The sequence below is a fragment of the Apis cerana genome, linkage group LG14 (assembly GCF_029169275.1).
Source record: "Apis cerana isolate GH-2021 linkage group LG14, AcerK_1.0, whole genome shotgun sequence".
Taxonomy (NCBI): Eukaryota; Metazoa; Arthropoda; class Insecta; order Hymenoptera; family Apidae; genus Apis; species Apis cerana.
Window position 1 is genome coordinate 8,329,492 of NC_083865.1, and position 24,816 is coordinate 8,354,307.

General features: G+C 43.0%; 1 protein-coding gene across 5 annotated transcripts in view; it reads left to right on the top strand.

Annotated features, from left to right (window-relative positions):
• Nucleotides 1–24,816, top strand: part of LOC107998692 (dynein axonemal assembly factor 1 homolog) — a 31,805-nt gene that overhangs the window by 2,892 nt on the left and 4,097 nt on the right. The window contains exons 1-8 of one of the 5 annotated variants that reach the window (XM_062084531.1): nt 13,306–13,744; nt 13,835–14,182; nt 20,833–22,673; nt 22,777–22,868; nt 23,344–23,565; nt 23,628–23,770; nt 24,227–24,390; nt 24,561–24,646. In XM_062084531.1, the coding sequence (XP_061940515.1) occupies nt 20,899–22,673; nt 22,777–22,868; nt 23,344–23,565; nt 23,628–23,770; nt 24,227–24,390; nt 24,561–24,646 (2,482 nt within the window). In that variant the 5' untranslated portion in view covers nt 13,306–13,744; nt 13,835–14,182; nt 20,833–20,898. Of the gene's footprint in view, nt 1–13,305; nt 14,183–18,345; nt 20,498–20,832; nt 22,674–22,776; nt 22,869–23,343; nt 23,566–23,627; nt 23,771–24,226; nt 24,391–24,560; nt 24,647–24,816 lie in introns of those variants that run through there. The other 4 variants (XM_062084532.1, XM_062084530.1, XM_062084529.1 and 1 more) reach the window with 4 other exon arrangements.

Here is a 24,816-nt window from a genome sequence, read left to right on the forward strand (position 1 = left end):
CGATATGCGACACAAAAAAAAAAGGAGAAAAAATCGGAGGCGCCTAGGAGGAGGCCTGGTTCACGCCTACGACGGAGAGCGCGACGAGGGAATCAAAATGCACATAAATCCACGAGATCCTGATGCGAGGGAGGCGAAATCTGAAACAAGAAGGATCGAATCGAATCTTTCCAAAGATCCGGAAATCTGCGTGTACTGTGCGTGTGTTTCGAATCTCGGTCGATCTGACCTGACTCTGACCTGGTAAAAAAAAAGGAGAGAGAAGGAGAGAGAGAGGGAGAGAGAAAATCGGATCAGGCACGTGGACGAAATGTTTCCATTTGGGATCCTGTGGTTTACTTTCAAAGGATCTTTGCGATTCCGATTTTGCGTGTGCTGCTTCGGAAGAATCTGATGGGAAATAGGTTGGTTTATTCATGAGTGCCCCGCCAGCCTAACGGGGAAGAGAATTCTTTCCACCATTTCGCGTCGAGGATCTTTCCTCGATTGACCCTTTGTCGGAGATCTGGCTTTTTAATTTCCTTCTTCCTTCTCTTCTTTGGGTTTATAATTCTATCTTAGCCCCAGTCTTCTCGCGAATGAAATATGGATATGGATAGAAAATTTTCGAATCCGATCCGATCCGATCCGCAGTGAAAAAGCGACGGCGACGATCAGAAATTGCGCGCGGATGGAACGGACGTCGATCGCCTTAAGGAGGAAGGACTTTTATTTTCCCTGTCGAGGGATTCTTGAGGCAGCGATGTGTTTAGAAGGCTGGGTGTATCTGCTAGCTCTGATGCTGCTGACTAGGAATCCGGTCTCTAAGCAGTGGTGCTAGCGCTAGAGAAGTACTAAAACCTGTAAGCACAGGTACCAGACATGCTAGACCCTACGATAATCTACCACAAAGTCACGTATCGACTTCTTCCACGACGGGCGCGCGCGCGCGCGACCGCGCACACACGCACGATTCTAAGCAACGATTCGTGACTTGGAGCAAAATCGACGCTCAAGTTTCCCTGTCGTGTGGATGATGGAATCTTGCCTGGACAGTATCTGGCAAAACTTTCAACGTTTCCAGAGCCAGATGGGATCTCGCTCTGGGATATAACTTCGTTATGGGCGTTAAGTTTCTTCAAGTACAAACAAAAGGAGAAACTCGTAGCGGAGATTCAAGATTAAAAGGGGGAAAAGAATCGAAGAAAATAGTCTTGGAAATAGTCAGGCTCGTCCAGAATTTAGATTCGTCCTAAAAGAAAGGAAAGAAAGGGAAACGATTACGCGACACGGAACGAACATGGATGGTACTCGAGTGAGAGAATGAGGTTCAACGAACCGCAATTAGCCCAATTGTGGGTCCCAATGTTAAGGTATTTCTGTGACGTCGATCCGATTGGGCACGATGCACTTACCAAATATATATACCACCGTGTATATCCCCCTTTAAGTGTCTCATTATCCTTCCCGGCTAGTACAGGCGTAGAATCCAAGCAACGATACGACGCGATACCGGCACGTGAACCTACATTCGTAATCTCTCCTCCCAGAGAGTTTTAATGGTCGATTCGTGTTCCGAACTACGAATCAGCTTTGATCAAAACAAATGGTGACCAAATGCGCGCGATGCGCCTTGCCCCACCACCAATTTCGAGGAGGATCCACGATAATATTCGAAATCGTTTCGTAAATTGTTCGTCGATATTTCTTTTTTTCCCCTTGGTCCGAGGAGGGGGACGGAACGGTTTTTACGCTCGGAGACGAGATTTCCAAGAATCGATCGATAGAGGCAAATTCCTCGCGCCAGAATTCCACCGGACGAGGCTCTCCTCTTTTTCTCCCTCTCTCTTTCTCTCTCTCTCTCTCTCTCTATTTCCTCATTTTGAGCACCTCTGAGAGCGCGCAGGGAGAACGTAGCCGATAGATTTCCGCGAGATTTTCACGCGAGCAAGGGAGCAATCGCGTGCAAGGAGGAATGGCGCGCGTCACCGGTACACTTTCATAGACACGAACCGTTCTGTGACCGTTTTACGGCCATCTTTCTACTCCTGTAGCTCCGAACTGCTGGATAAATCTCCGCCAGAATGTTCGAATCGAAATACCGATTACGTCACTGCAAACAGAGATTCCTTCCTTCGGGTGAGATGAATCAGTGGCGGGTTCCCTTTCTAGCTGAAATGTTTCACCGCTGTTCGATCTCGCGTTCAACGAAGAATCGTCGTGATCCGAGAGATCCTGCGTTATAATATTCCCCTCGAAAAAAATAAATATTTTGATCTTTTTTTCTCTCCCCTCTGACCGAGAGAAAGAGAAAGATAAATACGGTGGACGATTTGGAACGAAGTTCGGCTTGATGGGGGGAAAAAAAAAAAAGAAGAAAAGAAAAATGGACGTTCCGGTTAATGGGCAACGGGATCGTGGCCACCCGTGACCCCAATAATCGAGAGCCATGGAAATTTTGCGAATCGAGATGCGGATGGAAATATTCGCCTGTATGTGTCCCGCAGCACAGATTTGCAACGTTATCAACCGAGAGATATCTGTATCTGGCGGTCGGGGCGTTCCTTTTTGGTCGGATGTGCGATCGGAGCCGAACCCAGGAGAGCGCTTCCGGGGTAATGGCCGGCGGCCAATGGTAACGAGAATGCTGGCCTTGACATTCACCGGGCTCCTGCACGGCCATCGAAGGAAACAAATTAACGACTACCCAGAACCAACCGCGTCCCGGATTATTTATGGGCCAGTCGTTGTCGGAGAACCGGGACCAATTTGCTCTCCGTTTGAATTGTTCGATGACAACTGATTCCGACCTGTTGAATAAATCATTCTGCCGAGGACTTGGGGGAAAGAAAAAAAAAGAAAGAAGAAAGAAAAAATGGACGAGAGGCGCGCAAAAGCCCTGTTACGCTTCTCTCTTTCTCTCGGTATGTAATAACAGAAAACTTAACTCTTTATACGTTTTTCTTTGGATCGTTGGACAATTTTAAACGCAAACTGTGTGCGCGCTGCTTGTTGAAATTATAAGCGCGCTTATACAGCCGTAATCGTGTTTATACAGCCAGAATGGAATTCGGGCTGTAAAATATTCCATTTCCACTTTTCTCGTTTCCTTTTCGCGAGATTCATGGCATCTGTTTGGAGATGGGCCTTGGATTATTTCTCTCTCTCTCCTCTCTCTTTCTCTCTCTCCTCTCTCTTTCTCTCTCTCTCCCCACACCTTTTCTGTATCCGTGCCAGAGGTATGCACGTTTAATACGAAACGTACACGCCCATACGTTTTTGCGCGATAAGTGAATGAAACTGAGCGCAAAAAGAACTAATGAGATGCGGGAGATGATGTTGGCCTTGACCGACCAGGAAGGAAGGGTAGGGATGAACGAGTCCCGATCGTCTGGGTCAGGTAGTACTTTAGAAACTTCCTTGCTTCCAAGTTTTACGCGGGGATAAAGTAGTGTGATGTAGTAGATTTTTGTTTAGCCATTTCGTCTCTTTTCGTTTCTTCTTTTCTTTTTCTCGTCCTCTTTTTCCCTTTCTCTATTTCCATCGTTCAATATCAATTGACACGCCACGCCACGCCGACTTAGAAATTTCTCCAGAATTTCTTTCCGTTAAAAAAAAAAAAAAAACTGATATTTACACTTGAAGCTATTTATGCAAATTTGATAAAAACGGAAAGAAAAAAAATTAAATCTTAATGGACTGCGAATCTAAACGAGTCGATTCTCTCACGCGTATTATTACGAAACGAAGGAGTCGTATCGGAATGAGAATTTGTAAAATTCTAAAAATTTCGTTGGGAAGGAAGACAAATTTTCTATAGTGTACACGTATATTTGATCTCGATTTACAAAGAACTGGTCTCCATCTCTGGAAAGAAGAGATGGACCCAGTGGACACTTTCGAGAACAACATGTCAGAAGGATCAACCAGTGCAGTTGGCGTTTCGCGGAATAGAACGGTAATCCGTAGCCATGTACCGTTCCATGATTCGTCAAAACAAAACGTCCGCGAACGTTACACATTAAGAAGAACATGGACGATTAATAATAATTTGCCTCTCGTTCATTAATTATCGACGACTGTCGATCCAACCTTAAAACAATTAAAACAATTTTCCTTTCCTCTCCTCCAATTCTTCTTCTTCGCTCTTGATCCTATCCTAGAGGAACGGTCAATCCTCTCGGATTCTTGGAAATTGCCAATCATCCCTCAGAGAAGTATCCCCTATTTTTCTTTTTTTCAATGATCGATAATCGATATCTGAAAAAAACCAACCCCTTCCAGAATATATTCCAATTCCAAATTTAAGTTTCAGACGATCTGGACAGATTTTTCTTTTTCCTTTTTTTCGCACTCGGACGAGGGAACGCGTTCTCAGGGTCAGGATTATTAAGCGTTTCGCGATAAACTGGACGGCTGGAGGATCGTTATTTCGTTCCACGGATGGAACGGAAAGTAGTAAAAGCCGACGGTCCGAGTTCGTTGGACCCCAGGTCGATCTGACGTAATTTGCTTCCTGGTCGTCCACGGGTGGATTTCCTCTCTGTTGAGCGCGCGTGTTTGCCGGCCACGAACGACGCTCGTGTTGGTACGAATTTCACCGAAACCTGTTATGCCACCGGAGACGGAGACGGGTTTACGACTGCAGTGGCATCTTCTGTGTGTACCTGGACACATCATCCTCCACTTTTGCTCCTTCGATTTGTACCGTGACACCAATCGTGCCCTCTCTTTACCTCCTCGTCCCTTCGTCTCATCTTTTTATCCCCCTCTCTTCTCTCCTTCTCTCTCGAAATTCTCCTGGATTTCATCCTTTTTCGTTCTTATACTTTTTTTCTCTTTTTTAAATAAATATTCCACATTTTCCCTTCAAGCAGCGAGTACGAGAACGTTCACGGTTCTAAATCACCGTATTGTTAGAAATGTTTTCTGGCAAGGATAAGGAGACGAAGATTGCGTGTTTCACTGCGTAAACGTAAACGAAGGCTTTTTCGAGGGTGGCTCCTTTATCGAGAAGCCATGAATCTTCGAAGTAGGAGGTTGTAACGCGTAGTTTATATTCGTGAACGACACGTTGATCACGTTTGACCGACTGTTCTCTTACGTGGAATGACGTCACGACGTGTTTGTCCGTTGGTCGAACAAGGATCGAGGGACGAGGCAGGAATGATAATTATTCCCCGGGACGCTTCATTCCTTTGGGATGAAAATGCTTGTAGGATGGAAAGCAGAAAGAAAAAAGAAAGGACGAAAGAAAAATTCTTTCTCTCCAAGTGCAAACGATTCGATCTTCTCTCTCTTTACAAGTTTACGAGTTTTGAATTTATTCAGGCCTGGATCAAGGGAAATAAAGACTCGTTTCTAACCGGCATCCGGCTGTACATCGTTTTCATCTGTTTTCGTATTGGAAGCCGGTCATCGATGATATATTTGTGTAATAAGAGAACACGCTTCGCGCCCCTCGGCAAGTATTATGCAGGCGCCGCGCCGTTCAAAGCGAATGGAGAAGCTCTGCTAGCCCATTGACAGCCTTTTCCTGCCGCTGCTAACTTCCAATGGGTAATTCATGATCAGTGATAGCGGCCTTACCCCATATCTATATATATATATAAATTCTTTGCCCAACACTTCCATTACAGGAAAGGGTTTTACAAAAAGTATCCATGAAAATAATAATTTATTAATGGCGGGTACATTTGTCGCGCAACATAGTTGTCCACTAGCTGTAGCTACAGCTTGCTACTATTACTATTACGATTCTGCTATGCTCGCGAAAAATGGTAAATAATGGACGTTGTGAATTTTATTTACCGGAATGGGATACGTGTTGTTCGTATATTCAACGAAAATAAAAAGGAAATATATAAGAAAGGATAATAAAAGAAACGATTCGATCATCTACCGATCGAAGAGGAAGAAACAAAGAGAAAAAGAAAAAGAGAAAAAAGGAGGAATTATCGAAAAAGCCTCGATACGATTCCAATCTATGTTGATGCCGGATTGAAGCATGATCTGGGGTCAGTCCATGCATAATGAAATAGCTCTTCGAGAAGTTACACACGATGTTACGGCGAGTACGTAGTCGAGACAGGTTCACGTGCATCCATGTTCTTACTAGACTAAATGGCAAGTGTCGTTTCTTTCTATCTGTGGGACGACAAAATCGACTGTAGGGAAAACGGAATGTGGACACGAGTATTATCATCCTGTTTTCCAATGTGAAATTCTTCGATAAGGAAACGATAACAAGATCCTCTATCTCCTTTTCTTCTCTTTCCCCTCGATCGAAGATTAATTATCCTACTCCAGATTTGCAAATGACGTCAAAACATTTTCGAATTACGTGCTAAGCTCACAATTGTTGCACCAATCAATCGAAACACAGATCGTTTTTAGCATGAATTCTTCGATTAAAAGAAGATAATTTCCATCGATTTTTCATATATTCTAACTCGAAATCTTCTAGATTTTTTAATAAATTCTCTCTACTCCGTTAATTGATCGTTCCAACTGCTAGATTTGCAATCAAACATCGAAACACCGATTGTCTTTGACATAAATTCTTTGATAAGGAAAAGATATTTTTCTATCAATATATATTCTAATTTAAAATCTTTGTAGATTTCTTAATAAATTCTACTCTGTTAACCCGTCGTTCCAACTGTTAGACTTACAATCAAACACCACAAATCGTCTTTAACATAAATTCTTCTTCTCAAGGGAAGAAGATAGGAGAAGATGAGAAGACGAAACACTTTCCTACATCAATTTTCCATATATTCCAATTTGAAATCTTGCAGATATAACTCCTCTCTACTCTATTAATTGATCGTTCCAACTAGATTCGCAATCGTTAGAGAAATCGGTTGTGAAACGACACGTTCGGTATGACGTGGATCGTAACATTTTTCCACCAGGTTGCACGGTAGCCGTAGTACACCGGAAAGAAGAAGAAGAAGAAGAATGCAGTTTCTTCCTAGCAACCGCATCAGACCCGGCTCGGGATTCCTCTTCCTTTTCTGCGCCGGTTGCCTCGCAATGGGAGGATCGGATATCGCGTCCTTGAATACGGAATGACTGGAGCAGCCCTGGGAAGGGCAAGTGTTTATTTTGTAACAATCTCGGGTGGACTCGGTCTCTCGGTCGCGGCTGCATTTTTATGCGTCTGCATTAGCCTTAATCGCTATATTATGAGCATCAGGTGGTCCGATGGATTTCAAGGGTGACCGTTTCACGTTTTTATCCGTCCACCGATCTTTCTTTGTCTACTATGTAAGCGAAGAAGAGAGAGAGGGCAAGAGGGGGAGAGGGAGAGAGATAGAGACCGACCGACTGCACCGGCTGCCCACTTGCAACCGGTGGCATTCTCGTTTGCCTCTTCTCCCACACCCTTGACCTAGCCAGCCAGACGCGTTTGAATATTCAGAAGGCGAACACTTTGTCGTGCTCGAATTGGTCGGTTTGTCAGCTACCGGTCGGCATGCGTGCTTTTTTTCCCTTTTCTTTTCCTTTTTTTCTTTCGTTTCTTCTTCGCTGTTACACGATCCGATCGTCGCGAGGGAAGGCCGCGAAATGAAAAACGACGTGGACGTGGAAATTCGTTGAGAGCGAAACACGGGCGTTTATCATTTCGCGAACAGGAATTTTTTTTTTTCAAGAATTTACCACGTGTCGCTGGCCCTCGTTGCGACGAAACGGATAGATTGGATCGATGGATTCGAAGGGATATCGATCTATCCGTGAAATATGGGACGATCAATGAGAAACACTGTCAAAATCAAGTAACCTAGTTAGTCCTGGAGTCTAACCTACTCGAACGGTTGTGGTCGCTTGTGACACACTCCAACCGGATACCAGTTGAAATAAAATATCCGCAGATTGTTTAAAATATCACCGCTTAAACTGAAAATAAAACTTTGAAAATAATCCAACTTCGATGTGTAGTGGGCATATAGGCGCGTGATCGATCAAGCAACGGATCCGGGGCCCGATCTCCTCCACCAATATTATTAGATTAATAGAACGTGTCAGGTCGTGGCGGCAAACTGGGTCTCGGGGTCTCGGTTTCGCGCATAACCGAGGCGCGATCTAAGTCGCGGCGCCCAGCCACCACGTCACCGGAGAACGCGGTGCACCAGGTGAAAGTTTCAGCCTGCGGAAAATGCGTGGTCGTAGGTGATCGCGGTTGCGCGAGACCTGGCGCCGATTGCAAGACACCTCGAAATTGCCACCGCGATTAGCCTTTCGTATTTCTCTCTCTTTCTCATCTCTCAGATTCGACGGATACGAATTTCTCAATTCCACGTTGGCCAGATACTTTTAACCCTCGCCACAGTGTTTATTTCGGATACTTTTCGATCAATTTTTCCCTTCCTCGAAGTTGATCTCGTTTTCTCGCCGCGTGGCGATCGATTCGGCGATCGTTGAAACACTTCTTAACCGATTCGCAAAGGAATGTCGAGATCGATGTTGATCTTGTGGCCGCGGTTTCGCGCTTAATGGTAGCGTGTTATTTCCCGTAATTTGTGTTGAAATAGATCACCGATTTTTTCTCCTTTATCTTCGTCTCGAAAGTTGTACACCGTGGAAGCGATAGAGTAATTTTCGATTTTGGACGGTAAAATTGATATTTTCGAATTTTAAGAACGACTGTGGAAGCTGCGCGACAACCCAATGGAATACGCTCAAGCGCGAGGACTGAATGCGATTTGGAATCGGGCTGAGAGTTTAGTAGGTGACTGCAATTCTTCTCGAACGCGTGCTTTAAAAATCCTCTGCGTTCATAGTGGGATTTCACTCGAATTAGCTGATCTATCCACCGGATGGCTGAGGATTTGCTCCGTTCCTTGCAAGACAACGTCTAATTCTCGCCTAATTTTAATTTTCGATTCAGGATCTGCGACAAATTTTCCCTTCGACGATACTCGTTATATCATTGCGTGGAAATTTAATTTCGCCTTTGAACCGTTGTTGCTACAATTTTCGAGCAAACGAATAAGATTAATTGCGGGGGATTGATGGAAATGAAATTGAATAAAAATCCGGCGAACACTTGATGTAGGTCACACACAGTGTTCGTGACGAGAGACAGCCGCAAAATAACTGGACGAGATGCGATTTAAAAAAAAGTGGAACGTGCGTGGATTAGATCGAGCACGCCTCGTCGTGACACTTTCTCCTTCGTTTCTGGATTACGATCGATAATTTTACTTCCTTAGAAAGCTCTCACACTCCTCCATACGAGCGATCTTTTCACACGGTTGAAGAGACCCGCAGGCGAAAAAATATGTACATATATATATATATAAATACGTATGTATATTTTTTTTCCTTCCCCCCCTTTATTTCTCGTTTCCTCTTTTCCACCGTCTCCGCTCCGATCTACGATTTAAACTGCTCTACGCTTCAAACCGCGAGATCCTTGCAACCGCAAAAGCACGCGAGATGTGTGTGGCCAAGATGTGGTGCATTACTTTCTCTTTCACCTCGCCATCGCGAACGCCGATTGGTCGTTCCCGAACTTAATGTTCTTTTCATCGCTTCCTGAAAAACGAGAAAGTTTTCCTCGCTTCTCACCCCCTCCTCCCTTCATTTCGCATCGATCCAGTCACGCCAAAGATTCGACAGTTTTTCTTATCTTTTCCATCTCATTTATTTTTCCTTTTTCCGAATCCTTGGACTTGAAAGAAGAAAAGAAAATCGTTGCCAAATCGTTTCCTTCCTTCTTTTTTTCTAAATTTTTCTTGACGCAAATTTCCATATTTCCAATTCAAATTGGTATTTTTTTGATCACACAGATTCAACAGCGATCGATTCCTTATATAATTATGTAACGTATAAAAATGATGATTTTCTTGAAAGGTTTGAAAGAAGAAAAATCCTCTTTATTTTCGTTCTCTTTATTTTCCGATCGACGCAGAGCTCTAAGCTTCTTGAGTGAAACAAATAACGATTCTTACGATTGAATAATTCTGGTAAAGATAATCACGAATCTTTTAAAGGATCAAAATCAAACTTATCGCATCTTAATTATTTTCAAACGAATTTCCAATCAAACAGATCTCCTCCCATAACTTTCAGCCGAAATTATCTACTTTTACGTATTTTAACCTGCGATTAGTCGTCTATTTCTTCGTACGTGCATATCATATATTATAAATATGCCAATTTCTAGGTGGGGGGGCAGAAATCTTGTGCAGCAAACACAAAACACGTTTGCCTGTGCACCCATGTCGTCGTGAGCACGTGGTCCAAACACTCACGTGCTGCACACGGACTCAACTTCGCGCTGATTCTAAATTTTCTTGCTCGACGAGAGGCCTAAGTCCAATCATCCCTGGTGTCCTCTTTCGCCTGCCTTGGATTCGCAGTTTTACACGCACGCAAGAAAAAAAGGAAAGGAAAAGAAATTACACGAATTATTTTTACTTTGGGACCCTCGTGAAAAGATCTGTAAACTACATACGTATGTATATATATAAAATATAAATTGAAAATGTTGTCTCTCGATAACGTGAAAGAGCGCTCCTTTTCGTTTATACTTTTCAGAGACGAGTAGATTAATTAATGGTAATTGTAACAAGAATGTTTCCACTTTATCGTTTCGATACGAAAAATTTGACAAAGGAGTTTCTCGGAAACGAAGGATTCAGATGTAGAAAATTGGATCCAGGATGGTATACGAAATATGCGGGCTCCGGCCGCGGAGAAGGTGAATGAAGACACGTTTGTGAGAATGTTTTCCTTCGTGGCGCAGCGTAGAAGGGAAGAGTGACGTGTTAAATCTGAAACTATTCTACGTAATTTCGCAAGATAACAGCGGCTGATGACGCTGAGTCGTACGGATTTTCGCGGATGCTGAACGTTTCGCCGAGCCCGGAGGAGGGGGGAGGAGATGAATTCGAATTCAACGGCATCAAGATTCGTACACGTAGACGATGATATAACATCGATAACGTATATACGAGGAATATCAAAATACCGCTCTTAATAAACGACACTTTCTTCCATTCGAATGAATCCTCCCCCCCTTGAAAATTTCCTCTGCGTTCGCATTATTCGAAGTGATCCGTGATTTCTTTCACCGATCGTTATTTTTTTTTTTTTATATTAATTGCTTCTCGATTCGAAGGGATAGAAAAATTACGTTGCACGTTTTACTCAACTTTACTCAATTTTTTGATATTTTCTTTTTTTTTTTTCACGTTCGCATAACAAGATCTGGAGATTTCGAGATGGATACATTTGGGAGATTTGGGTAATTATCATCGCTCACGTGAGATTGGGAAAAATTCGAGACGCGAGCCGATGTTATTGTTATCGTATGCGATCGGGCGAAATGAAAACGGGGAAGGTTTATGTCACCAATGCCGTAATGAGGCTGCGTTATGCCGAAAGGACAGCATTTGCGTCTACTTGAATACGTGATCGCTCGTTTGTCGTGCATGCAGATGGGGAATTTTCAGGTCGAAAAATCTATACCGTGATACGCTATGGTGATCTAAGGATCTGGGATTCTGGGATTTCACGAAATATATATGACACCGAGTGATCTTGCCTCGCGATATTCCAAGTTTCACGAACAATTCAATTGGCCTCGTTCCCGCGAAAACTGATTGAAAGAATTATTCGAGTAACAATAACAATGAGATTACTGTTTTGCACTTTTCATTTTTTTTTTTTTTATATAATTGTGTTATAATCTAGCGATTAGACTCACGAATAATTATAATTATATGTACACGTACATTTTCAAAATTTTGTGAAATGATTTTTCTTTCTTTTCCTTTCGTTCTTTGCGATTTAATGAAATGTTATTCGTTACGAAAATCTAGTTTATTACAGGCGATGAGTAACCATTTTGAAAAACATGATATGATATTTGTTACTCGTTCAAAAATTACCATCCACGATGACCACGTACGATTTAACGATTTATCTTACACGAGAAAAAAGAAAAAAGAGCGCGTTCCTCGTAAAGTGTTCTTTGTTCCATAGAAAACTGAGCCACCATTACCGATAAAGTTGTTTACGTTCCCATTTGGAAGGAGAGGAGGAGAGCACGGTCATCGCGGTGCTATTTTCCAAAAAGAGAAAAAAAAGAGAAAAGAAAAAAAAAAAGAAAAAGAAACTTACGGTTTTCAACGATCGTGGAATTCAACGTAAAAGGGCATTACCGATACAGAAGGAGTGAACGATAAGGATCACGGAGGCCTAAGAATAGCGGTACTTTCTTTTTGCTCCACTGACATCGACTCGACTCCGGGTGTTCGTGAATTGCGACATAGATTTTGTTTTGGTTCCATGAAGATCGCGGTTCCGTATTTTTTTTTAACCGCTTCTCGATCAAAACAACTCGGGGAATATCGAGACTTTCGATTCGATCCGTCGAGAGATGAGCGATTACTACATTTTTCAAGCGAAATAATCGTTCCGTTCATCGTAATATTTAAATAGGAAATCGGGTAAAAATCGGTGTGCACTTCTATAGGGCTTATTCTTCGATGAGATTCTAATTTTTGTCGAATCGATCGAAAAAAATGAAAGCTTCGAGTCGTGAAAAGTTATCGATTTCGACGCACAGGCTTGATCAAATTCTTCTCTTATTATAACGAATTGTTGCGGTCGATGAACACGTTGAAAAGTTCAAGGCCATGGGTTTCAACTTGTTGTCGTACGAGAAATATCGATTTTTATTAATTTTTCTTTTTTTTCCCCCCCCCTTGAAAATCTTTTCCACGTGTTCGATTAACGAAAAATTGCCACGGAAAGTAACAATCGAGATTCGAGAGAATAAAATTCACGATATTGTAATTTTTTGCGGGCAACATGAAATTTTAAAAGGCAAAACACCGTAATATATATCGTGGAGCTCTCCGAGGTTCCGCTATCGCGTGGAAAGGGAATAAAAAATAACGGGAAATTCCGAGACAATGACGAAAGTTGAAATTTGGGGGAGGGGGGGGGAAGAGAAGCAAGAAGGTAAGATTCGGTTACTCGCGTTATGCTAATCCTTTTGCCTTCGGCAAATCATCCGATCGATTTTATTTTGGTGACCTGGATCTCTGTGAATCATGATGTCTTGACTGACAGACCATCGAAATCCCTGCGAAAAAAAAAATATTTTCTCAAAAATATTGTTGTAACATACCTTAAATACGTTATCGAATAATGTTTCAAAACGCGTTCGATGAATTATCAGAGTAGAATTTCAAAGTTTAAATAAAATTCTCTCTTAAAAATTCATTATCGATATCGTTGCATCATCACCGATCAACATCCATATTTATCCATATTTTATAAATATAAACTTTCGTTGAGTAATCGAATTGCATTCATATCTTCGACGAGAAACGATATGTAATATCAAAAGCTGTTAACGAGAATAGAAATATAACCATGTGTCGAAGTATAAGACGAAACGTGAAAGTTCGGGTAGAAAATCTATCGATAAAATTGTCTCGGAAATTCAGAAAAAAAAAAGAAAAAAAGAAAAAGAAGAAAACTAGAAACACCGACACGAAGAACAGTGTAACCACGAGTGTTGAATTTCCGCTCGAATTTTCTACCTATTTGGTTATTTAAATAAACATTGGATTAACACGATTTGTACACAGATTTGTGTACCGGAATTTGAGCGCGGCGCAAGTGATCCACACTGAGGAAACGTGCGTCGCTGTGTAAACACATGGGTCGCGAAGAAAGAGAAATGGCAGGAGAAAAGCCGTGGTAGGGGCAGACAGCAGGTGGTGGGGCACTGGCAAAGGTGATTCACGTGTTTCCTTTTTTACATATCTGATATTTAAATGCTACGTGCACCGTTAAAATCGTCTAAAACCCTTAAATAATAAACTAGAACCGAGTTGTCCAGTTTCCTGCCCGATTTCACGGGAAGAGGCAAGGGAGGGGAAAGGAGGAGGAGGAGTTGGAAACTTTTCGAGCATCCGCTGTGAGCCGAGGATTTAAACTCGAGGATAGAAACGGAAAGTAAGAAATCAGCCTGAGGGGGAGAGGAAAAAGAAGAAAAGAAAAGACGAAGAAAATTGAAACTATCGCCCGTCCCTGTTCACGAATTGTGAAAGCGATCGGAATCGTTCGAGAATGGGTTTGATTAAAGATTGGAGGGAATTGAAGGATAAAGGACGAATTCCATCGGAATTCAAGTTTAGATTCTCATTGATATTTGCCTATTGGAGTTAAATAAGTAAGTTGATCCCGACGAAATTTATACGGGGAGGAGGATGATTATTCCGAGAAACCGATAAAAAGAAAACTTAAGAATGATCAGGTTGTAAAGTGGTACACATTCTTTCGTTTTCCACGAGTTACGCATGCATGAATTGCAATTATCAAGTGCAAATACGGGCTGGGCCCCTGTTTTTCTGCAAACGAACGAAATAACGTTTCCGCAACATTGTACACGCGCAGCGGAAGGAAGAAGGGGAAATGGCGAGCGGAGATTATCGAGCGGAGAAGGGGGCAGAAGACGGTGAGACGGTGGCAAAAGGTGATCCACGTGTTTCGCAGATTTTTCTCCGCGATCGACTTTCAAATCTGCCCACTCGATGCGCCGTAGAATTTCGTCAAGACGTCGATTAGAATGCGAAACGGAACGGGCCACCGGATTTATTATTGAGATCGCCGGTTTCCGCGCGATCTCACGAGGATCTCGCACCTCGACTTTCCAAATGTTCCGCGTTCAACCGTGGAAAGTGTTATCTGGCCGAATTACGAAACTCGGCTCGCATGCACCGCGACACCTTCGTTTCGTGCCTTATTCGTAACGACGCGAGCGAGTCTTGTTTCCCGTCTTGGAAACAAGAAATTTTCAATCCATCGTGTCGTTCGACAAATGGGCGAGGAAAAGGAAATACGATCGGTTGTTATTTGTGACGTTTCTCGAGAAATAGAAAAGCGCATAGCCGTCGAACCGAGTCATCGGTTAAATATTCGAAAAATTGTACGATTGACACTATGTTTCTGTGCTGTGAGGAGGTTATGTTCCAGGGGCGAGAGAAAGATGGGGAGAATTAAATTAGAAGAGGGACAAATGAATGGGGCGACGAGCACGGTATAATAGATACGAGAATAGATAATCGTAATAAAATTCAGAATCTTCCTTCCTTCTAAGGGCGAGGTCACCGTGACGAGCTTATCGTCGAGCTCGTATTGTCGGCTGCCAAGTTGGTAGGGGTCCACGCGGTAACGCAGGAAGTGAAAATGTTATTCAAATTTATGGAAAACCCGATGCGATTTATGGTTGACCATATCACTCGGTAAACTCGGTGAAAATTTATAAACGGTGAATTTTATACAATAAGAATAAAGTCTTGATTGATTTTTTCTTCTTCTCTTTTTTGTAACAGTTATCGATACCTGAGCATCGAATTCTTTCATCGAATCTCATCATCGCCTCTCCAACATCTTTCCCAACATTATACGCAACGACGAACGAAGAAGACGGATTCCTTCCCTCGATCGGCTCTCCGATCACGCACTCCGATCGATACTACCTTTCTTCTTCCTGCTGCGCATCGTAATGGCCGAGCAACTTCTTCCCGCAACTCGCATTCCGTTGCAACAAATTCGCTCACTGTTGCGTATAAACGATCCGTAGAAACCCTTCTGCTTCCGTCCGATTAATCGATCGAATCGATTTCTTCCAACCGCGAATAATAATCTCTCCATCCGTTCCACTCTTTATCTTAGGAAAAAGTTCGTAGAGAAATCGTAGAGAATGAAATTTGTGGAGTTTTTTATTTTACGTGGAATTTTCCGCGGGAAAATTTGTCGATTTGCGTTTGGGATTACGATGGGCGATAAGGGCCGGCGTTGGCCCTCGGCTAACAAAGTTGAAGAATTTCCATCCAGGACGACACGTTGTCATAGGTCGGCTGGATAGTTCATTATACTTGCTGATGCCCCGATCCGATACGCGCGCGCGTGAATGTTCGATAATTTATACCAAATTGCGCCATGCCCTTAGAATGATGACAGGGTTACGTTGTCATAGGTCAGCTGACAGACTGATTATACTTGCTAATTGTCCTTTTTTTCGTCATTCCGTTTCGACGAAACCTTGCGATATCCTCCGATATAGTTGTCTCCGATACACGTGGATACCTTCGAGAGCTTTTTCGATTCCCACTCGGTTCGCCTCGATCGTGAAACGCGGTTGCATCAGATCGAGAGACACCGGCTTCTCTTTCGACTCGCCACCTTGCGCGGCGATCGAATCGCTTCGTTTCTTCTTTTTCCCCCCCTTGCAAAATCCAAAACCCGTAATAACGTATTCCGTCCTAACTTTCTCCTAATTTCTTATATTTTTTTATACGTTTAATTGTGTGATTGTGTAATTTATCAGGCATTGCAATTGTCGTAAAATTGGATCGAAATCATTTTACAACGACAAGAGCGATCAGCTGAGGGTTTACGGTTCATTTTAAAACAGCACCTCGACGAACCTTCCTTCTCTATGGTCTCTTTAAATCCGAACGAATTACAATCGTGGCGGAGAATCGCGTCACGGCCAATAGCGGATTCAAATGTGATATTCAAATACGATTCCGCCGATTCTATCCACCCTGGATCCTTAATTCTCGAGGCAGAGGTATACAGCCGGCCACCCACGGCTATTTTGCTTTTCAAAAACCACGCACATGTGAGGGTACACCGGGCTGGCAAGCTCAGCCAGATATGGAGAAAGAAAACGGAAGCCGTCAATTACATAATGCATTCGAATCGTTCGAACGAGTTCGATCGGATCTCTCTCTCTCTCTCTCTCTCTCTCTCCGTCCGCCTGTTGGTACACAAAACGGGGATGTCGGTGCGCGTGATGGGCGATCCTCGAGGTCATGGTCACGACGTGTCTCGCAGAGACGCGTCAAATTTAGTCGGCTTTAAAAAAAAAAAAAGAAAAAACGTTCAGCCTCACCGTTTCTTTTCTCGATTCTTCTTTTTTTCGAGAAGTATGATATATTTTCTCGAACGGATTAATTTTCGAAGGAAATAAATTAATCTTCTTTTTCATTTTTTTCTTTTTAATTAACGTTAACTAAATTATTGTCTTATCGAGACTCGGGGAGATAAGTGGAGATCGAAGATAGGAAAGATTTCGAATTTGTTTCTCCGTTGTTGAATTTGTGAAAATTCCAAATTGCCAACATTTTTAATCCTCCTCCGAAATGCTCGATATCATAATCTCGATCGATGAATCGAAACGAACGCGACGAGAGATCGGGATCGGATCGGCAAAGAGATTTCGATCTTCGAAATCAAGGTCGGAACGATACCCATCGAGGAGTAAATTTAACCACGGTTGAACGTATATATTTTTATTCGCCTCTTGAAATTCTAATCTCTCTCTCTCTACTAGGCTTTTAATCCTCCTCCCCGTCTCCCTCCATCGATGCTTCAATAATTCAACACCAGCCTCGCGTGTCGAATCCTTCCGCCGTTATTCCTAATCATCTTTCCATTCGATTCCTATTCCTCTCTCCCTTTCTCTCGTCGAGCGTGACAACTCTCGAAAGAAAAACGTTCCTGGAACGACGCGCGTCCAACAGGACGCCGCGCTGTTTTTCTTCCTGCCGTCGTCGTGCTCGTCGTTCCTTTCTTTTTCATTCTCTTTTCCTCTTTCTTTTCCACGCGGAAACACGCGGCGGAAGCGACGCAACACCGAGGGGGAGGGGAGAGGAGAAAAGCGTTGGAAAGGTGGCAGCTGTGAACTCGGTTCAGAAGTGCGAGACGCTTGATCGTCGAGGTCATGGTCACGCGCCGGCTCATGAAAGCCGATAGACGGGATTCAAAATTATTTTCCAGTCATTGAATGTTATCGGTTTATCGGTTTATCGATTTATTACCATTTCATCCATGATATTCATTACATCGTGTTTTCGCGCCTTCCGTTTAAATCGAAATCGATTCAAATTATATATATTTGTTCATCGCGATCAGTTTGAATGATATGTATATATATATATATATATATACATGTACTATATTGTTATGCAATATCGATCGAAAAAAGAAAAAAATTTGATATTCGCTCGCGTCGCTATCGCGAAAGAAGCAAAAAAGCGTCCTATTACGCGGTGTCAAGGTACACGTGTAACTTTCTTGTAATCTTCTCGGCTTTTCGTGTCAGCAAACGTCAAACGTTCCAGAAACATTATCTGCAATAAGTGCACAGTCATTTTAACGCGTGATCGGAATCTAGTGACGCGTTCTTTATTTCCGGGCGAAATATTAAATATATTTGTATTTTCTTCTTATAAAGAAAAAAAAAGAACGAAAGAAAGCTTCTATGACAAATATCATATATATATATATATATATATATATATTAAAAATAATTTTGAAACATAATTATTTCCGAATAGAAAACAAAAAGTCGATTAACTCGGCGCGAGAGATAAATTTATCCTCCTCGCCGTTTCGTCATCGCATTCTATATTAAGCATTTCGAAATATTTTTTCTGAAACATGACCGACTATTCGAGATCACGTTCCATTTATAGCAGACATTTAAAATAACGTATCGTGATGATTGGAACGATGCGCAAAAATGTGTGTGCACAAATCGAGCTCGTTCACTTGGATAGGTCCCGAATAGATGTCACTGGTTCGTTCGCATACGATCTAACCCGACAAGTATCTAATTTCCACACGGTCTGAGATAGCGACTGGAGGCGGCGAAGAAAACTGCGCAGGAAGACGCGTCTCGAGAAAAAGGGAGGGAACGCTTCGAATATGGAGCTGTGGTGCAATTTCCCGTTTCCGCCGACCCTGTGCCGAGTTATCTACCTGTCGGCGCATCAACCAAATCTCATATGCGTCGTACGGAATTCTCGTACCGCCTTGACGCTGGAAAGGAAAACAAAAAAAAAAAAAAAAGAAAAGAAAGAACAAGTTTTATCGATCCGCTCGATTATCGATTTTCCTTATCCAACGCGAGTGTCCTTCTCCGTTGAATTCTTCAAAACACTTTTCACGCGTCATCAGACATTTTTCACACCGCGAGACGAGCTAGAAATTACGCGATATCCAAGAGATTTTCAAACGATCGGATGGATGGAATCGACAAAGCATCGAGGGAATAAACGGCGTGATAAGAGAGAAGCGAAATCCTGGAGGAATAAATCGAGGGTAGAAAAGATGAAGGGAGAAGTTGAGTCTAGCTGCGTAGAAAAACGTGTTTCGATAAGTAGACGATCGGGAAAGATCGGTTCGAGGGAAAGAAGAGGGGCTGGCTCGCTGAAAGCCGATTTCCCGTTTCCATCGATCCCGATTCGTCGCGACGCCTGCGAATCGGCGTTCAGCCTTTTCCGTTGAATTATGTTGATAGCATTCATTCTCGAACGATGATCGCCTCGGCTGGAACCTCGGCTCGAGCGGAGAAGAGGCAAGTTTCCATCGAGCAGGCATTTCAGACAGAGGCGATAAAAACGGAACGAGGTGGCCGAGGAATAGATACGAGATCGAGATATAAACTATATAAACTAGGAGCAGATAACAAACGAATCCCCTTCGTGGCCCTTCACGGATCTAGGGATTTTTTTTCCTTCTTCGTTGCATGCGCAATTCTTTCTCTCGAGCGAATCTATACCAAGGAGAGCATCGAACGAGAAATACCCGTTCAACACGATATATTTTTTTCTCTCTCGGAATTTTAAAGGTCTAAGACGTTTTTTTTTTCGTTTCAGAATTTTTTCAAAGTTCCAAAGATCGGTTGTTTCGAAGAAGGAGAAATATTCGCGAAATCAGCGGATACATTTCGATGTATATTTGTTTCGGAATTTCTTTTTATTCTCAGAATTTTAGAATAAGCAATTCATTCGAGATATATTAATTTTTTTTTTTTTTTTGATTCGTTATTCCGTTCTCGTTCGAAATTATTCCTTCCTAGATTCACCTCCTAGATTCGTTCTCTTTGCCTCGACTTATAGATACGGCAAAGTTAAAATAAGGATGAACGGGTCAACTGTCAATGTATCCGGCTACATTGTTGTAATACTGATACGCGCAACAATTTAGAAACCAAATTGCTATTTTCTACGATTTCGCCATTCCTTTTCCTCCTCTCGTCTCGCATTTATATTATTTTCTCTTTGAGAGAGAGAGAGAAAGAGAAAGGTAAAAAATTTAGAGATTGGGCGCGTTATTGATATCGATAACGCTTTCTCGATCGAGTTATTATGGTTATTCAAACCCATCTGAAATGCGAGAAAGATTGCGAGACTGTATCGATCAAACGAAGCCTAGGCAACGAGTGCTGTCAATGCGAGTTTCTTGTATTTTTGAGGAGTCATGTTAAAATAATCGCTTTCGCAAATTTCTCACACGCCTACGGAAGATTTAGCTTCTATATACAGTAGTGTTAGATATAAAGGAACGTGGTAAAATGCAAGAAGAGTGCGACTTTCAATCCTCTTTGATGGAGAAAAAACTCTCGGCCGAAACCAGGCTCGACACTGCAGCAAGTAGTATCACTTTATCGGAAACAGAGATTAAAAAATCGGTTAGAATCCATTTCCGTTGAATCCCTTTTCTCTTAATTTTATATTGCATCGTATATTATTGAAAATTTGGAAGACGAAACAAGTTTTTCTCGTTGCACGAGAGAGGTTAACTTCGATCGACACTCTAATCGCACGCATTTACGTCAACGATACATTTTTATCCTTAAAATTGAAAAATCTCTCCAACAACGAGAGAGCCGATTAATTTGCCTCGAATCGATTGAAACTGCTTTCGTTTCTCCGAATTTTTCAACTTTTCCTCCGTAAAAAATATCTGCAGAGAGAAAGAAGGGAAGAAAAGGTAATTAAAATCGATCCCTTTCCGTTTTTGAAGATACCGAAAGATTCGTCCGTGGATTTCGATGTCCTTTCCGCCTCGTCGTTGGACGTTCTCACGAAGATGGGCGTAGAATTGCAAAAGAACGAGAGCACGTCGGAGGAGCAGGCGTTGGCGACCGCGTCCACCCCGGAGCCCATACCAGAAGTCGACAACGACGACGACTCTAACTGGCTCTCGTATTTCGACTGTAACGCTATATTCGACGTGACCTATGAGAATCAATCTTACTACAACTCGACCAAGGCCGAGAAGGACAGCGACAGCGATTTGGACGACACTTTGACCTTCGACGACGCCGAGGAAGGCGAGGCCCTGGTCCTCGACGAGAACGACACGTACCCGAATTCTTATCAACAGTCGTTCGAGGAGAGCTGCGAGAAGAAGCTGGACAACAACAATTTTGTCGTCTCTGATAAAGTTTCTATACTCGAGATAAATCAAGATTCGCGCAACGTGGCCGAGAATATTAATTCGGACGCGAACGAAGGGGCGAAGGAGGACGAGGAGGAGAATCGAAACGGGGATAATCTCGAGGCCGATTCGAGCGATCGGATCAACGACAACGTGAACGAGGACGAAACTTCCGCGAGGATCGAGTCGGTGATAATCGAGAAGATCCAAGACGTTTCGAGTCGAAAGGAGGACGAGACGGTTGACGAGGACGTGGGCAAGGAGACGATAATAGAGTTGAAGACGGAGAGCAGAATGGACGATTTCTCGAGCGATTCCGAGGACGAATACGAGGGGAACCTGATTTACTCCTCGCCAAATGTGAACATATCCGCGTACTTTAAATACAGGGACAGTATGAAGGAGCCCAAGTACGAGGCGACTATAGACCAATTGAACGCCATGTACTCGAAGGAATCGAGCAAATCTGTCATCTTGGAGGAAATCGTCGAGGAGCCGGCCGTCGAGGAGGCGGGAAAAGATCCGGCGGCGAACGAAACGAAGGAGGAGGAGGGGGAGGAGGCGAGTTTCACGGGAGAGAACGTGACGTTGATCCCTCCGGATCAAAGGAAAGGGTCCAAGTTCGTGGAATTGAATTCTCCCGAGGAGTATTTGGAGAAACTGGCGGAGATCACGGAATCGGACTGTCCGAGAAGCGAGGAGGAAGCTCACGAGAAGTTGAAGAGGATCGCCGAGGGGAAGGCGGAGATAGAGAACAGGAAGAACGAGGCTCTGGAGGATCTGTCGGTGGAGTTCGATAAGATCGAGAAACTCGTCGCGGAAACCAAGTCCGCGAACGAAGAGTACGAGAGCGGGTCGGACGAAAGTTCGGACGAGGCGAAGGAGGATATCGATATAGGGAAGGACATAGAGCTGCCTTTGACCAAGGATCAAGTAGCGGAGAGCTTTAAATTCAAAACCATTCAAAAGAGCGTGGTCGAGGAGGAGAAGCGTCGCGCGGAATTGTTGCAAGAATGTCTCCAAGTGATTCCAAAAATACCAGAAACGGAAGAATCCGTGGACGAGGATCTGGTTGCGATCGATGGGGTCGAGCGAGATACCCAAGATACGATCGCGAAGGAGAAGGTGGAGGGTGACGACGGTACCCGCATGTCGGAGGAGGCCTCGAAAGAGGGGGAGGAGGAGGAGGAGGAGGAAGAGGAGCAGGAGAAGAAGGAGGAGGAGGAGGAGGAGGAAGGCGAGCGCGCGAAGACGATCGTCGACGAGACCTCGTCGACAGAAACAAAGTCAACCGTCCAAGGCATCGTCCAGGACATTATCGACGAAACCGAGGATTCGCTGTTCTGGCGATTCAAGAAGGAACCGGAGAGGACTTACATCAAGGGGAAGGTGTACGATTTCGACGAGAAGAAACACGGCGCCAGGTACAGTTGCCTTGAACCGGTGCAATCCGTTGATGCATTTACATCGGCATGTTCGTGATATAGTATTTTTATGTTTGGTAAAGTAAACGGTATCTGGTTCCAGAATGACCGAGGAGTTTTTGAAGAAGCACTGCAAGCAGCACAAACTTTATCAAACACCGCATCTGAACGACGTACTTTATCTTCATTACAAAGGTTAATTTTAACACGAGCATCACTCGTTTACGAATCTAACTAGAAAAAAAAAAAAAGAAAAAAAAAGAAAAAAGGAAAAAAAGGAAAAGAAAAGAAAAGAAAAGAAAAAAAGAAAAGAAAGAAAAAAAAGGAAAGAAAAAAAATCGTAACAAAATTTTTCATATATTATTCATAAATAAATAAATAAATAAATAAATAAATAAATAAATATAAAATGAAAAAATTCTATACATTGTATACACTGAAATGTTATAAATTTGCAATAAAAAACGCTGCCAAAGTACCACTTTATCGCATCGTTTTTGTAGCAATTCAAAAAAAAAAAAAAAAAAAAAGAAAAGAAAAAAAAGAAAAAAAAGAAAGAAAGGAAGGAAGAGAAAGAGAAGGAAAAAGAGAAAGAGAAAGAAAGAGAGAAAGAAAAAGAAGATAGAATATACCCACTATTTTTCTCGCAATAGAAGATTTCCCTTTTCAGGTTTCTCTTTCATCGAGAACCTCGAGAAGTATACAGGCTTGAAGTGTTTGTGGCTGGAGAACAACGGGATCAGGGAGATCGCGAATCTGGAGAATCAGAGCGAGCTCAAGTGCTTGTTCCTTCACAATAATTTGATCAGCAAGATCGAGAATCTCGAGTACCTGACCAAGCTCGACACTCTGAACCTCTCTTACAACACTATACGAAGGATTGAGAATCTCGGTGACTCGAGTCGACGCTGGGTATCCTTGATGACCTTGACCTTGACGCGCCTCTGCTTTCAGATAGCCTCAAGTTCCTGAATACTCTAAACCTGTCGCACAACTACTTGCAAAGTACCGGTGACATTGAGCATCTCCGATTGCTGGACAGCCTCTCGGTACTGGATATTTCTCACAACAGGATAGACACCGACGAAGTCGTTAATGTGAGTCCGTTATGTTTTCCTTAAGCATCTGGCGTCGCTTCGACGGTGATTGCTTCAGGTGGTCTCCACGGCCGATTTCAACCAGTGATGTAATTTCACAATTCGTAACAACACGAAAGTGGTGGTGGCCGCGCTACTTTTGTAACCAGTCTCGTCTTTGCATAATATTTTTCTCCTTCTCCTTCTTTCTTCCTTTTTTCTTCCCCCCTCTCTCTCTCTCTCTCTCTCTCCTTCCTTTAAACATTGGAAATACGTGTATACATATTCCAGAGGAGATAGACTACTCTAGTTACTACCTACGCCCTACGATAATAATATTTTCCACGAGATCCGACTCGTTTGCTCGCGGAACAAATTGTAAAGTAACGATTTTGATATTATCATTATTACTATTATTATTACTATCGTTATTGTTATTATTATTAAAACGATTCGAAAGTTTTTAATGTTCGCCAGATATTGGGAGACATGAAAGAGTTGCGCGTCGTGTCCCTGATGGGGAATCCGATCCTGAAGGCGATCAAACTGTATCGCAAGACTATGATCCTCAAGTGTAAGAATCTCAAGTATCTAGACGATAGACCGGTATTTCCAAGAGACCGTGCCTGCGCCGAGGCTTGGTAAGTCCGTGGTCCAGTTTGGACAGTGGGATCGGTACCGCGATATAACAAGTAAAATTGTTGCACCGTATTGACCGCGCTCGTGTCGTGGAACGAGACGGAGCGAGAACACGTTTTGATATTTAGAGTCGGTTCAATGTTACAAGCTAACGAAACTGTTACGAAGACAGGATGCGAGGGGGGCCCGAGGAAGAGGCGGCCGAGAGGAAACGGTGGATCGAGGCGGAGCAGAAGAAAATCAATGATAGCGTGCTCGGTGAGTAAAAATCGAAAGGTAGATGATGTATAGGACTCGTTTGGCTCCTCAACCAAACGGTCGCTCTCGATTTTTTCGCACTTTTTCATTTCTGCACGAAAGTTGCTTTCCGAACCCTCAAACGCCCTTTCGCGTTACTCTCTTTTTCCTCCTCTTGCTTATCGCATACT